General features: G+C 51.0%; 2 protein-coding genes across 2 annotated transcripts in view; one reads left to right on the forward strand and one right to left on the reverse strand.

Annotated features, from left to right (window-relative positions):
- The first annotated feature begins 71 nt into the window (after window positions 1-71).
- On the forward strand, window positions 72-7,060 carry MRM3 (mitochondrial rRNA methyltransferase 3). Its single transcript, XM_081890561.1, has 4 exons — window positions 72-724; window positions 2,249-2,493; window positions 3,204-3,371; window positions 5,206-7,060. The coding sequence occupies exons 1-4, from the start codon at window positions 408-410 to the stop codon at window positions 5,760-5,762; spliced, it is 1,287 nt and encodes a 428-aa protein (XP_081746687.1). The 5' UTR covers window positions 72-407; the 3' UTR covers window positions 5,763-7,060.
- A 1,097-nt stretch (window positions 7,061-8,157) lies between these two features.
- The window catches only part of NXN (nucleoredoxin), a 66,298-nt gene continuing 59,872 nt past the window's right edge, over window positions 8,158-14,583 (reverse strand). Inside the window, exon 8 of the mRNA XM_081890538.1 lies at window positions 8,158-10,444. Coding sequence (XP_081746664.1) covers window positions 10,262-10,444 — 183 coding nt within the window. The 3' untranslated portion in view covers window positions 8,158-10,261. The remainder of the gene's footprint in view (window positions 10,445-14,583) is intronic.

Genomic DNA, 14,583 nt, shown 5'->3' on the forward strand with positions numbered 1-14,583 from the left:
CTTTTTCAAGAGCACTGTCGCCTCAAATCAGACAGAGCTCCTGAAAAAGATAAAACTTCTTTTTGAAGGCTTCGATAATTCATGTTTTTCCACGAACGTTGAGTGGCATATCTATAACTTTATACATCTATGGTGAACACCATGTCGTGTGCGTCTTAAAAGTGAGAGCCTGGAAATCGCAACAATGCCTCTACAGTTTCATAGCTCTACAAGGGACTCTCAGCCAATGGCCGCTTCCGAATGTCCCCCGGAAGTTGCGGACAAACGTTTTTTACGTCCCTCTTCCATCTCTATGGCTTTTTAGGACCGGTATATAAATAAAAAGGACGCTGTTGCCATGAGTGACGGAGATCTCGCGATAGTCTGAGAAGAGGAAATACCGCTCGACGCCCGCGCCAGTAAGCAATATGGCGGCCTTCATGAGGGGCGCGCGAGCCCCCTTCTTGCTCCTCAGGCCGGCCTTGGGCAGCGCGGCCGGGCGGCGAGGGGTCCGCGCGCTGAAGAGGAGCCCGGTCCGCGTGCTGCCCTCCGTCGCGGAGACGCGGGAGGAGGAGCGACGGGTCGTCCCCGGCCCCCCTCAGCCCAAGGCCGGCCCTTCGAAGAAGCCTCGAGACCAGGCCGGCTCGGAGAGCAAGGCCCCAAAAGCAGCGGCCGCGAAGGTGCCGGAACGCAAAGAAGCGGAACTTTGCTTCGAGAAGGCGCAATCCGGAGACAAGAGACTTAGGCAAGGCCGCGCGCGCAAGGCATTCTGGGGGTTGTTGTTTGACACGGGCGGAGGCCGGAAGGGCCAAATGGGAAAGGGACTACAACTCCCAAGAACCACCAGGGCAGAAGAGAAAGGCCGCGCGCAAGGGCTTCTGGGAGTTGCAGTTCTGGGTGTATGGGAGACAGAGAGAAAGATGGAAATGTTTGTTGTATTTAAACCCCACCATTCCTCCAAGGAACAGGGTTCTTTGCCCATTTTATTCCCACACGAACTCTGTGAGGTTGATTGGGCTGAGAGAGCATGACTGCTTCACAGCTGAGAGGATTTGAACTCTGGTCTGCCAGTGCCTAGTCCAGCACTCCAGCCGCTGCACCACACTGGTTTAATATAATAATAATATTAATATTAAAAATGAATAAGAAGCGATTTTAAACTACCTTGAAAAAAGTAACAACTGTATATTAAAAGATAAGGCAGTCTTCTCTGTCTGCTGATTCACAGTCTTGAGTATTTGCAGTGTGAAAGGAAAAACAAAAGGGAAGGGTGTTGTTGTTGTCGTTTAGTCGTGTCTGACTCTTCGTGACCACCTGGACCCCTATGGCTATTACTCAGAAGTAAATTGCATTGGATTTGTTGTTGTTGAGTCGTTTAGTCGTGTCGGACTCTTCGTGACCCCCTGGACCAGAGCACGCCAGGCACTCCTGTCTTCCACTGCCTCCCGCAGTTTGGTCAAACTCATGCTGGTAGCTTCGAGAACACTGTCCCACCATCTCCTCCTCTGTCGTCCCCTTCTCCTTGCGCCCTCCATCTTTCCCAACATCAGGGTCTTCTCCAGGGAGTCTTCTCTTCTCATGAGGTGGCCAAAGTATTGGAGCCTCAGCGTCAGGATCTGTCCTTCCAGGGAGCACTCAGGGCTGATTTCCATAAGAATGGATCGGTTGGATCTTCTTGCAGTCCATGGGACTCTCAAGAGTCTCCTCCAGCACCATAATTCAAAAGCATCAATTCTTCGGCGATCAGCCTTCTTTATGGTCCATCTCTCACTTCCATACATCACTCTTCCCATCCTCACCATAGACACACATCCTCTCTAGTTTTATTTTTGGCAGAAAAAGGCTGCAGAAGGATGTGATGGAGATTGGATGGGTTGATACAGAAAGCTGCCTTATAGCAAGTCAGAGCAACCCGTCCATCTAGCTCAGAATTGTCTGCACTGCCCAGCAGTGACTTTCCATGATTTCAGGAAGGCAATACTCCCAGGAGATGCCAGGGATTGAACCTGGAGCCTTGTGAATGAAACACTGAGGCTGTACCGTGGAGCTACCACCATTCTCCTGGAATTGGGGGGCTTGTTGTAAATGGAAACAGTTGTGCACATTTGGGATTTGTTTCTGTTGGAAGAACCATCTCTGGTTTAGCAGGCTGATGTTCTCTATCGCCTTTGGTGGTTGTCATCCTCTGGGGCTATGGATAGCATTTGCCAACCAGCCTGGGGAAGATGGGGGGAAAGTTTGTCGGCTTGACGGATCTGTTTCTCTGCAGCAAAGTGGTGACGCTTGCCAAGTCCAGGTCGTTTCGCGAGAGACACGGGAAGATCCTGCTGGAGGGCAGGCGACTCATCACCGATGCGCTGGCAGCTGGCGCCGTTCCCCAGACACTCTTCTTCAGCACCATAGAGCATTTGAAGGAGCTGCCAGTGGACAAGCTGAAAGGCGTCAGCCTTGTCAAGGTGAAGTTTGAAGACCTCAAGACCTGGTCTGATGTCATCACATCTCAGGGTGTGATTGGTAAGTTCATCAGGAACGTAGAGAGGCTGCCTTATACACAGGCAGGCCATTGGTTCCTCTGAGCTCAGTAACGTCCACACTGGCTGGCAGCAGCTCTGCAGGGTCTCAGACAAGAGGATATTCCCAGCCCAACCTGGAAGTGCTGGAAATTAAACCAGGGAGAGGCTGATACAATGGTACCTTGGGTTACATATGCTTCAGGTTACAGACACTGCTAACCCAGAAATAGTACCTCGGGTTAAGAACTTTGCTTCAGGATGAGAACAGAAATCGTGCAGTGGTGGCACGGCGGCAGTGGGAGGCCCCATTAGCTAAAGTGGTGCTTCAGGTTAAGAACAGTTTCAGGTTAAGAACGGACCTCCAGAACGAATTAAATACATAACCAGAGGTACCACTGTACTTTGTCTCCGAGTCACAGCTCTTTTCCTGAAATTAAAACAAGATTCTAGTCCTTAAGAGGGGCTGGTTTAAAGAGGAACATGGGAAGCTGCCTTATACTGAGTCAAACTGTATTGACCCTTCTAGCTCAGTAGTGTCTACACTGACTGGAAGTGGCACTCCAGAATTTCAGGCACTCATGGGGTGTGTGAAGCAGGGCCAGTAGGGAGTGTGGCCTGGGGAAAGGCTTTGGGAGAGTCTCGAGGGACCCATTTGAGGCTGTGGGTCCACCCTTGTTCTAAAGGAATCTTCCCTGACTGCATTTCCTCCAGGAATCTTCTCCAGACCAGACCACGCCAAAATGGCGTACCCAGAAGTCCAGCGAGAACATGCGCTGCCCCTCTCTCTGATCTGTGACAACATCCGCGACCCAGGGAACATGGGCACCCTCCTGAGATCAGCAGCTGGAGCAGGCTGCAGCAGGGTGCTGCTTCTTAAAGGTGGGGAGCGTCACTCTGGATAGATCACGGCTGGGTTCCAATTCCGCTTCTGCTCCTTGGGCAGGACCTGTTTGCGGTCTTCCCAGAGGCAGCTGGTTGGTCCCACATGAGGCAGTGACTGCCCCCAACCTGGACAGCTTTAAGAGAGAGTGAGGCAGAAACTGCAACATGCCTTTGAATAATAGTTGCTGGAAATTGCAGATGGGGAGAGGACTCAGAAATATTACCTGTCCCTGCTCTCAGGCTTCTTTCTCTTTCTCTGCATTCTGTGGCCTGATGGGAATTAATTGTCCCAGACTTGAAGGCATCAGGCTGGGAAAGGTTTATATAGAATAGAACCTGATGGGTTTGGGGAGGTTTGGCTCCAAGGAGATAAGACTGATGAGTAACGGAGTTTTCTTCATCAACATGCCTGTTGCCATTAACCCTTTAGCAAAGCAGCTTTTGTTATGACACATTTCCAAACCTATGGCTGTAAGATATGCAGGGCCTCCCCAGAGCTGACCTGACTCAGGGACTTGATGAGGCTTCAGATATGCAAAAGGGGCAGGCTTTGCTTCTGGAAAGCTTCCTCCTTTAATCTTTTAAAAAGATCTGTGGAATTGGGATTGCGACCACTTTCATAAAATGAGAATCCTCCCCCCACCGCCTCCCCAAAGGAAGTTTACTTTTCTATTCATATTTTTTGAAACATTTGTTACAATTAAAAAACAACACATGCCTTTGGGCTTTGCAATCTCAAAGTCACACCATAAAAGGAAAAGGGGATGGGGAGGGTAGAGGGGGAAATTTCAGAGTTCTTTTAGGGCCAACTGAACCTGAGTCAGTCTCTTAGCAAACCCTAGTGGTCCAGTTCCTCGCTGGCAGCTGCTGAGTGACATCCGAAGAGGCTCCTTGAATGAGGAGTGCTTAAGTGGGCTGTGCCTTTTTCATCTACCCGCAGGGCTGCTAGCTATCCATGGCTGCTGCTCATGCTAGCAATGCTTGGCTCCACTGTTAAAGGCAGTCAGGCATTCCTGAAGGCTCACAGGGAGAATGCATTGGTGCTTGAATCCTGAGTTCCTTTTTTTGTTCATTGGATCACATTGTTATAAGGTGTGCGATCTTTGTTGTTTCTTTAAAATTAATTTTCTTTTCTCTCATTACATATATACTTATAACATACAGCTTACATAACCATCTCTCCCTCCCCCCTTTTGGACTTCCCTCGACTTCCATTTCTGATTTACTAACCTCATTAGTATATTTTGCTATTTTCTAAAAATGTCATATTATTTCCTTTTATTACATTATCTATTCACTATCCATAAAATTGTGAATGTTTATTTAAATCCTACCATCAGGTCAAAATTCTTTGTTTCTGCAAATATAATATAAAAGGTTCCCACTCTTTTTCAATGTCCCTATTGTCCTAAAGGTAAAGGGACCCCCTGACCATTAGGTCCAGTCATGGCCGACTCTGGGGTCGCTTTATTGGCCAAGGGAGCCGGCGTACAGCTTCCGGGTCATGTGGCCAGCATGACCAAGCCGCTTCTGGCGAACCAGAGCAGCGCACGGAAATGCCGTTTACCTTCCCGCCGGAGTGGTACTTATTTATCTACTTGCACTCTGACATGCTTTCGAGCTGCTAGGTTGGCAGGAGCAGGGACCAAGCAATGGGAGCTCACCCCGTCATGGGCATTCGAACTGCCGACCTTCTGATTGGCAAGTCCTAGGCTCAGTGGTTTAACCCACAGCGCCACCCGCGTCCCACCCCTATTGTCCTAGCAGTGTGTCATTCTCCACAAGACTGCTCCAGACTCTTCTAACATTTCTCCTTCTCCCCGTACTCCAGGCTGCGTCGACGCCTGGGAGCCCAAAGTCCTCCGGGCAGGGATGGGAGCTCACTTCCGCCTCTCCATCCTTTCCGACCTGGACTGGGGGGCCCTGCCAAGCTACCTCCTCCCCGACAGCTGTGTGCATGTGGCCGACTGCTCCCAGGCACAGGCCGCACCGGCAGTGGCAGAGAACGCCGCCAGCCATGGCTGGGTCTCCCGGCCCTACAACCTGAAGGCGAAGCCGGCTCTGCAGGATTGGGACCGTGATTTGGATGGCAGCGAAGACGAGAGGCAAGAACCGGGCCGGCTGGAAGTCCAGCCTTACTCCGAGCCCTGGATGGAGGGTCCCGCAACGGCGGTGGTGATCGGTGGGGAGACCCACGGCGTGAGCACGGAAGCCAGGCAGCTGGCCCAGAGCACTGGGGGGAAGCGGCTGGTCATCCCGGTGGTCCCTGGCGTGGACAGCTTGAACTGTGCCATGGCTGCCAGCATTCTCCTCTTCGAAGGAAAGCGGCAGATGAAGCTGTCAGAGGCGGGGAGAAACCCCGTTTCCGGGATCTGGCAGAACTGTTGAGGAAGAGATGCCGGAGTCTTGCCTGTGGGGGTGTTCAGAGAAACAAACATTGCCCTTTGGTTTTGGCCCCTCCATCTTGGAGAGTCAATTCTTTCTGACTTGGTGGCACCGCACTCTCAGTGCAGCCCTGTTGCCGACGAGAACTGAACTGAACAGGAAGGGAGGGGCAAGTGTCTCTTAAGAGACTGTAGTTTACAAAAGGCTGTTTGCCAAGAAGGGCTCTCTGGGGGAGGCAAGTGTGATTGCAAGAAAGCCCAGCAGAAACATTCAACCCCATTTTTACATTTTTTCTGCTCCCGTCGGTTGTTTTCCCATGTTGCATCGCTGGGGCTTATGGGGGCATATGTACGTGGAGTGCCTGTGCATTTGAATTCCTTCCACCCCTGGTGGGAAAACACAAAAAACACAGGTCCCTGCATCTAGAAAACCAGCACCTCAGGGGGAAATGTTTGGCTCTTTCCTTGAGGTTCTAGCTAACTCCATGCAGGGATACTTTGAGAGGAAAAACAACAGCAACTATAGAGGGACATTCCAGCATAGGACCCTGCCCCAAGCACACATACCTGGCTGGCTAAAGGGGTACAATCCAGACTCTCAGATCTTGCATGCATTTTGAATTCTGAAACTCAGAGATAACAAAGAAAGCTTTGCCTTGCGCCTGGAGGCCCTCACCCTGTGAAGCTGGCACAAAATCAATGTAGCCAAGCGCCCCAGGGCTGTGGCATCTGCCAGCGTGTACTTTTTTAAAAGTCAGCTTCATCCCCACCCCATCTTTTCCCCCCTCCTCCCTTTTCTGGCAGTGAAGGTGCATTGCTGGGTCCGTGACTCAGCCTCTGGCACAGCTTCTAGGGTGACCTCACCAGGTCCTCTCTGATCCCTTGCCAAGGGCACGGCACAGCTTGTCGCCTCTGGCGGGCGACCTCAAGCTGCCACAGGCTCCCTTGCTGTAGTCCCTCCTCACAATGCAATGTGTTTGTTCAGGCCTTTTTCCAGTTGGTGTCTCTTTCTCCTGCTGAATGACCCTTCCTGGCTGAGCCTGTAAACTCCTGATTTTTTGGGGGGTGGGAATCCCCATCTATTTCCTTCCTAGCCCTCCCAATCTGTTTTGTCCAAATCAGATGTTCATGTTTCTTACCCAGATACCTTTTTAGTGCATTAAGCCAGTAAGTTAAAAGACAAATCTGCTAAACGGTCATCCTGGTTAAAGATCAAGCTTTTAAATCTCTTTCTGCTGGGAAAAGAGATCTTCCCATTGTTTATGTGGAGTTGTACAGAATAAATTCTGGATTTGCTCCCCTTTCTCTTTCTTGAGTGTATTTCTAATAAGCCACGGAGGCTTCTCCTTATTTCAGATTGCCAGCAAGGTTTAAACATTCTGTAAAAGCCAGTTTGGACTGACAGGTGGCTGCTCTGCTCTGCTCTGCCCACCCTTAATGGAAGCCTGAATGCTGCCATCTGCCAGAAATGTCTTTTAAATGTTTCCCCTCTTTTTGAACCTCCAGCTCTGACCCTTGCCACTCTGGCCACTCCAAAAGGAGCTTTTCGAAAATTCTTAGTACTGTATACGTGTGTTTCTCAGACTGCTAAGCTTCTTTTTCACCAGAAGGTGGCAGAACACTCACAGAAGCACTTGGTGACAAAAGGGTGGGGACTCTACATGGAGTAGTTAGCATTGCCAGATTTCTTTACCCTCCTTTACTCCTGGACAGGATCGGTGCACCTGCGACCCCCCTGGTCAAAGGCTGGTCTCCTATCAGCTCTGGGCAGTTTGGTCAAATGGTCAGGGATGAGAGCAGCACTCCTCCAGGATCCAGAAGGCCAGAGATGCCATTGCCCCCTGCTCTGAATGTTGTTGGACTTCAATTCCCACCAGCCACGGGGTGGCTATGGATCATAGAGCTGGGTTCTAGCTAGAGGGCCCCCACCCCTGCTCTAGGCAGTGGCAAATTTAGCTTCACCACCCCATCCCAGTTTGCATCCTGCAGAAAGAGGGACGTCTGGAGGAAGCAGGACTTTCTAGCTGTTGGATCTGTGGCCTTTTTTGCAAACTCCAGGCTCCTGGGAATTACCTCCAAGGAGAGGTCCTGGAAAACAAGGTCTCTTGCATATGATAATTTAACGGGGTGAGCAAATTAGAAGCCCCTGCGAATGGCTGTGGGACTCCCAGCAGCCCCAGCCAAGGATCATGGGACTTGTAGTCCAGCAATATCTGGAGTAACACAACAAATCACCTCCATGTTGCAAGAAAACATGGAGGGGGGCGGATCTGTCCCGAGGCCCCTTGCCATGAGTTTCTCTCAAGAGTTTTCTCCCACGCTATCCTGCCCAAACACATCCCCACATTCTCACAACCTGCCTCTGCAGCCTTGACAGCAAAACCACACTCTGGGCAAGCTGACGTTACTAGAACGGGTTTTATTACAAAGTTCCAGTCACCATGTACAAGTTTGTTTGTTTTTTACAACGTCCAACTTTGCCAGGGAGAGAGAAAGAGAGAGAGACGATGGGGTTGGGGAGAGAGGATCTGGCTGTGCTATTCCAGCGTAATCCCAACCCAACCCACCTTGCTTGCCAAAACGGCTAAAAACATCAGAGTCACCTCTATCGAGACTTGCTCAAGCTTTTATCAGCTGCATGTTTAGGGGGGATGTATTTAACTTGGGATTAAGGAAGAAAAAAAGGCGAGGAGAAAAATACCTAAGAGAGTCCTGGGCTTTATTTCAAAGTCAGTGGAAGGAAGCACTCTGCAGAAAGTTGGTTGCAAAGCAGAAGGTGGAATTCAACAATTCAGAGCGACTGGAAAGTTCTCTACTTGCTAGTGGCCTGAATGTTAGGATGGCAGCTACAGACGCCTCTCACAACCAGGGAGCTCGTTTTACTGGGGTCCCTGACCAGGCAAAAGCTTCTGCTTACACTCGAGCAAATGTGACTTAGAAAAGTTTTGCATATCTTTAAGCCACACAACGCAGTAGGGTGGGGAAGTCGTGTGTACCCCTCCTCTCCTTACTCTGAGCCCTTGAACGTTTGGGCAAATGGCGGACTACACCTCAGGCGACACCCCACTTAGCTGAGCCACTTGAAGTCTTGACTCGCCTGAATTTCTGAGGGGCAGCAAAATGGTGCTAATTTTAGCAAAAATAGGCCACTACCAAAACACCCCACCAACCCACGGCTGAAAGTTTTAAACAGTGGGTGAACAACCTTCCACTCGATTTAGAATTGCGCCTGGTCATTCATAAAAGAAGTCAAATGGCTGATTTTCAAAGCTAGGCTAAAAAAATGCAAGGATACCTCCTCCTCCCCGGGGCTAAAGATGGCGCAAGAGGATGCAAACATTTCCCAAGGCCTCTAATTTGTCCTCCTACACCGCCCCATCTCAATTATACGGTCCAGTGGCAGCACCAGCAAGATCTCACACAGAGACCCCACGGGCACATCCCATGACTCCCCATGTGCTTTAAGCCCTGCATGGCAGATATGGGGCCTGAGGAAATCTCATTATCCCGGAGCTCCCGAGTCTTTAATATCAACCTTTCAGGTGGCTTGGCAACTAAAGGCTCCCAAGATGCAATGGTTGTGTACAAATTGCAAAGAGAGAAAGGCATGGACAACTGGATTACGATCCAAGTTGTAGGAAGATTCAAGGGGAAGAGAGAGAAAATTCTATTCGATTCGCAGTACAGGTGAGCATTAAATGCTTTTGCATTTTGAACCCGGAGCATTCCAGCAAAGCTGGAGAGGTGACCCTCACCTAGGAAACCTGATGCTGTTTCCCTGCTGCAAGACACCCTAAGGGAGTGCAGCTGGAAGAAGGTACAGAGTACTTGTTAGAGGATCCTCACTCTCCTACCCCTCAAAAGAACATAGCCAGGAGGGCAGTGGCCTGCTCTGTAAGCTTTTATTTTTCTTCAGCCTCGAAAGGCAAACAGTTTTGATGGGTTAACTACCCTACCCTTCCCCCAAAATATTACATATGCCGGATTTAGGTGTGGGTGCTTGTATGTCACTTGTCATCTTGGAAAGGTGGAAAAAGTGGGCTTTGATAAAGGATCTGGTTACTGCTGTCTTTGGACAGGTTACATGAGTGACCAGCTGAGATTTCTTTTTTAATAATAATAAAAAAACAGAATGCAGCCACAGCCCTGGCTGGGACCATGGGAAATCCATCACTTCTCCTTCACCTGGGCTCTTGGGAAACCTCCCACTTCCCACCTCCTGTCACACCCCGAAAATTATAAGCCAAGCCTCCTCTGACCAGCACCTCCCAGCTGAAATGCAGCACCTTTTAAAAAGAGTTTGGTTAAGGAGGGGAAATCAAGAAGAGAGAAACTTGCTGTGTTTGGAAAAAACAAGGCACCACAAGAACGTCAAGAGTTAACGTTGTGCACAGAGCTGGAGAGAGAGAAAAATCCTGCAATTTTTTAAATAAGGTCCAAGCTGGGAGTAGGGGCAGGAAAAAAGAGGCCCCCTCCCCTTTCCAACCCTGCCTCTGCTTCTCCTCAGATGGGCTCCGGTTTAAGCTTGTCCATTAGAAAGTCATTCACAAAAGCTTCCACGATGTCGGGTGTGATCTCCTCGACGTCCATGACGTACTTGGCACGGGCAGACATGTCCAGGATGGTGAGAAGAGGAGCAGCCTCCGGGAGGTTGGTGTAGTCCCGAAGGGAGTCGGTCATGTCATCCTGCAAAAGATGGCCGAGAGAGATCCGTTATCCCAAAATCTAAGAGGCAGGAACACCGGAAGTTTCCTTATCCCCTTGCTCCCTCTGAGTTCAGTATTGCTTGCGCTGACTGGCACCCACTCTCTAGACAGGGGATATTTCCAGCCCTAGCTGGAGATGCCCTTTGGGGAGTGAGTCTGGGACCTTCTGCCTGCAAAGGGGAAGAGGAGGCTGTAGCTCAGCAGCAGAGAAGCCCTGCTTTGCATGCAGAACGTCCCAGGTTCAATCCCCAGTAGGCTCTCTAGGCAGGGCTAGGAGAGACCCCCTGACCCAAACCCTGGAGAGTCCCTGTCCGTCAGAAAAGACAATTCTGGGCTAGGTGGAGTAGCAGCAGCTCCCTGTGTCCCCCTAAGAGGATTCCAGTCCTCTTGGTTCTGAACAAAGGGATGCGTTAAGCAGGAGTATGGGAAGACACCTTATACAGAGTCAAAACAACGGTCCATTTAGCTCACTGTTGTCTACACTGACTGGCAGCAGCTCTGCACGGTTTCAGGCAGGAGTCATTGCGATCCCCAACCCACTGTTACTCAAGGGAAGCAGAGGGGGGACATGGGCATTGCAGCTAGGAGATCCAGACTAGAGGGGCCTTTGATCCGATTGTAAAACCTTTTCAGTGTGGGACATTAAAAAATACCCCAAAACAACCCCACACTTTTTTTTTTTTGCTTATTAAACTGTGTAAAACATTTCAGGAACTGCTGGTAGCGCGTAAAATAAATATTATCATCAACTAGGCAGGAGGGTCTTGTGTTCATTGTGGCTTGGTGTCATGGGGGGGGGCAATGGAGAAAAAAGAAGCTGCCTTTTGTCTGTACTTGCAGCACCCTCTCACCCTGCCTGTCAGTCAAGCCACAATGAAAACCGGGGGGGGGGCAGTACAAAGGGGGGGGTGTCTGTGGCATAGTGCCTCCGCCTCCCCTCTCTGCTTAGAAAGGGTGAAAGCCAGGTCAAAGGTTAAGGCCTCCTCCCATTCTCTCTCTCTCTCTCTCTCTCTCTCTCTCTCTCTCTCTCTCTCTCTCACACACACACACACACACACACACACATACACAGACAGACAGACAGCTGACTGAAGCCAGTAAGTGTTCCCTTATCTATTTTGGCTCTGTTATCACCCAGACGGGGAAAAGGCTGTGAACAGAGAGCGCTGCAAATTGTGGTTAGGTTAAGTGGAGCGACAGGTTGCTCTTTAGCAGTTTGAGAAGCTCCACCTGCATTTTTTTTTTTTAAAAAGCAAGCCAAGGATCTAGTCCTCATGGCTGAATTTGGAGGGAAACAGGTTTAGAATGATGCAGGAGACAGAATCACAGGAGGGGACCCAAAGGTTAATCCAGTGCAACCCCCTGCAATGCAGGAATCGCAGCTGAAGAATCCCTGACAGACGACCAGCCAACCTGTTTAAAAACCTCCAAGGAAGGAGAGTCCACCGCCTTCCAAGCGAATCCGCTCCACTGTCGAATGGCAGAAAGCTCTTCCTAATTTTTAGTCAGAATCTCTTTTGCCCTAACGCCAATCCATCCCAAACTCCCTCATAAGGCTTGGTTAGATATACCTGAAGGCATCCACAGATGTAAAACAGCCCAAGCACCCGCACAGAACAGGCGGCCTGAACATCGATATCCCGGGCAGATCAGCCCATCCTGTCTGATCAAGGTGGAGTGCAAAGAAATGGGCAATATAAACCTTAATAAAGAAGCAGATGGATGCAAAGGATCTGTTTGTGTGTAACGTCTGTGTGTTGCTGAAGGCAGTTTTTGCTTTGTTTGGGTCTTGGCACCGTGACTGCAGCTAGCGTGGGCTGAGAGATGGGATTCTGAGCCATGAAGGCCCTGGTGAGATTTATTCCTCTTTTCCCCTGGTTTTCTGGCAGGAGATGCAGGCAGACGCGACAGCCACGATTAAAAGAAAAGCAAAACGCACCTCCTCAGTGCCAGGAGCACAAACTCTCTGCTTTTCACCCCCAGCCCTGTCTGCAACATGGCCACTGCCTACCTTTTGGGGAAGTTGTTGAGGGCTAACCTAGGCACGTGAAGGGCTTAGACGCTCCTACGTATTAACTGCATCAATATCCTACCTATCCGACAAGTACAAGGCAGCGTACAGCTCCTCGTTTTACCCCACGACACCTCTGAAAGGTGGGCTAAGCCGAGGGAAAGTGTGAACTTCACGGCTGAGTGGGGATTTGAAGCCAGATCTCCCTGATGCTACTTTCTGAGCCCAGAAATGGCAACCCCAGGGCCTTCCAGAGAGCCCTGGGCTCCAACTTCCACCATCTCTGACTGGTGGCCATGCTAGCCGCCGGGGCTGATGGGAGCTGAATTCCAAAGTCCCTTCAGGTTCATCAGCTAACCATCACGACACAGTGGACCTTGAACTGCTCCTCTGCTAAATAGGCAAATATTATTTATTACTCGTCCACTCTTCTCCAACCCTGAGTGCCCCCCTCTTTCTTTGACCGCAGCTCTCCACCCCCCACCCCCCTTGTCAGCCTCCATCCATCTTGGCCTGCCTCTCTGCCTCGACAAAATGGCGGGCGCCCATCCCTCCACGCCCAAAATCCCATCAATGTCTGGAGCACGCAGGCGCGGCAACAGGGGGATGGGGGAAACGCAGGAATTGTCAGCCAAGTCCAGGGGTGCTCAGAGACGCTGCCCCTTCCCCAGTATTGTCTGCAACCAATCCTCCTCAGTCCGACCCAACGGTGCTGGGCGCATTATAGAGGATGGAAGAGAGCATCTTGGAGAGGCTTTCTGCACCAAGGGGGCGAGGAGGCATTGTTGCCAGATGTCGGGATCAGAGTTCTCCGAAATCTCCGATTCCCACTCTCCGACCAGCTCGGAGGGCCTCAAAAAAAAAAAAGGCTTGACATTTGTTCCGTCTTCCACAAAGGACCCTCCGTGCCCCAAGAAGCCCCCCAGGGTCGCCGTGTCGGGTCCCCGGAGGCAAGAGGGCGTTCCCAGCACCTTCGGGGGCCAAGGCCAGCTGGCGAGGGGGCGGGTCCCGCCAACGCCGTATTATCGGTGCCCAACAGGTGCGGGACTAGGGAGTCCCCCCCTTTCACTGCCCCCTATTTATTTCACCCCTCCCTTGTTCGTTTATTATTTGCTTTTAAAAGGGGGGAGACGGCGCAGGGAAGCTCCGCCCACCGCAAAAAAGCGCAGTGCCCGTAAATCAATGCGGTGGACGTGGTGGGAGCCGCCCTTCCTCCCCCCCCCGCGCATGTGCACGTTCCCGCAGCTCCCTTTCGCTCGCAGGGTTAGCGCAAAACAACGCCGGGGGGCGTCATCCAAGAGCTACAGCGTGGGTGATGAATGGGTCATTCAGGCGGCTGTCAGGGAGCCTGCAAGCAGATGGCGTTGGAAATGAATGAAGGGCTGTGTTTGTCAATGTGGGGCTGGTCCGCGGAGGGGCTTTGGGGGGAGAGCGAGAGGGAGAAAAGCAGGAGGAAGGGGAGGGAGAAGGGAATTTCCCGGGGCTATCTGGGAGGGAGGGAATAGGGTGCAGGAGACCTTTGTTATAGAAGGCATTTTTTTTACAACAAGGAGCGCATTCAGAAATCCCAAGGGGTGGGTGGCAGGCAGGCATCTCAAACATGTTAGGGGGTCGCGGGGCAGAGGGAAGCGTATGGACGGAGGAGCAACAAAGGTCTGGAAAACGAGGGGTGGTCTCTGGCAGGAAGGGAACGCTGCGTTCGTTTGGCTCGCTTGGGAAACAAGGGGAATGGCCACATGTCCCATTGGCCCCCTTGGAGCTGAAAAGCTGAGCCATGTCTCGGTCAAGGCCCCCTAATTTACATATCAGCCCCCAAAACTCCTTAAAATAAAAAGGAGTGGGGTGAGAGAACATAAGGATCACATTGCTAGAACAAGCCAAAGGCCCATTTATTGCAGTGTCCCCAGAATCTGATATCCAGAGGTAGACTTTCTGTGGTCAGGGAGGCTCTGTTCCTAACTAATTGTGGGAAATGAGTTACAGTCATACCTCGGCTCCCAAACGCCTTGAGAGTTAAATGTTCCGGCTCCCGAACAATCGAAACCTGGAAGTGAGTGTTCCGGTTTCGAATGTTGCTTTTGAAGCTGAACGTCCGATGGGGCTTCCAA

Source organism: Podarcis melisellensis (assembly GCF_964234715.1).
Source record: "Podarcis melisellensis genome assembly, chromosome: 15".
Classification (NCBI taxonomy): domain Eukaryota; kingdom Metazoa; phylum Chordata; class Lepidosauria; order Squamata; family Lacertidae; genus Podarcis; species Podarcis melisellensis.

What these genes read in the sequence shown, in the direction of transcription:
- MRM3 (XM_081890561.1), top strand. Translation starts at nt 408, where the DNA reads ATGGCGGCCTTCATGAGGGGCGCGCGAGCCCCCTTCTTGCTCCTCAGG. An exon ending in TCCGGAGACAAGAGACTTAG is followed by an intron (nt 725 to 2,248) that starts GCAAGGCCGCGC and finishes GTTTCTCTGCAG; the next exon opens with CAAAGTGGTGACGCTTGCCA. An exon ending in CAGGGTGCTGCTTCTTAAAG is followed by an intron (nt 3,372 to 5,205) that starts GTGGGGAGCGTC and finishes CCCGTACTCCAG; the next exon opens with GCTGCGTCGACGCCTGGGAG.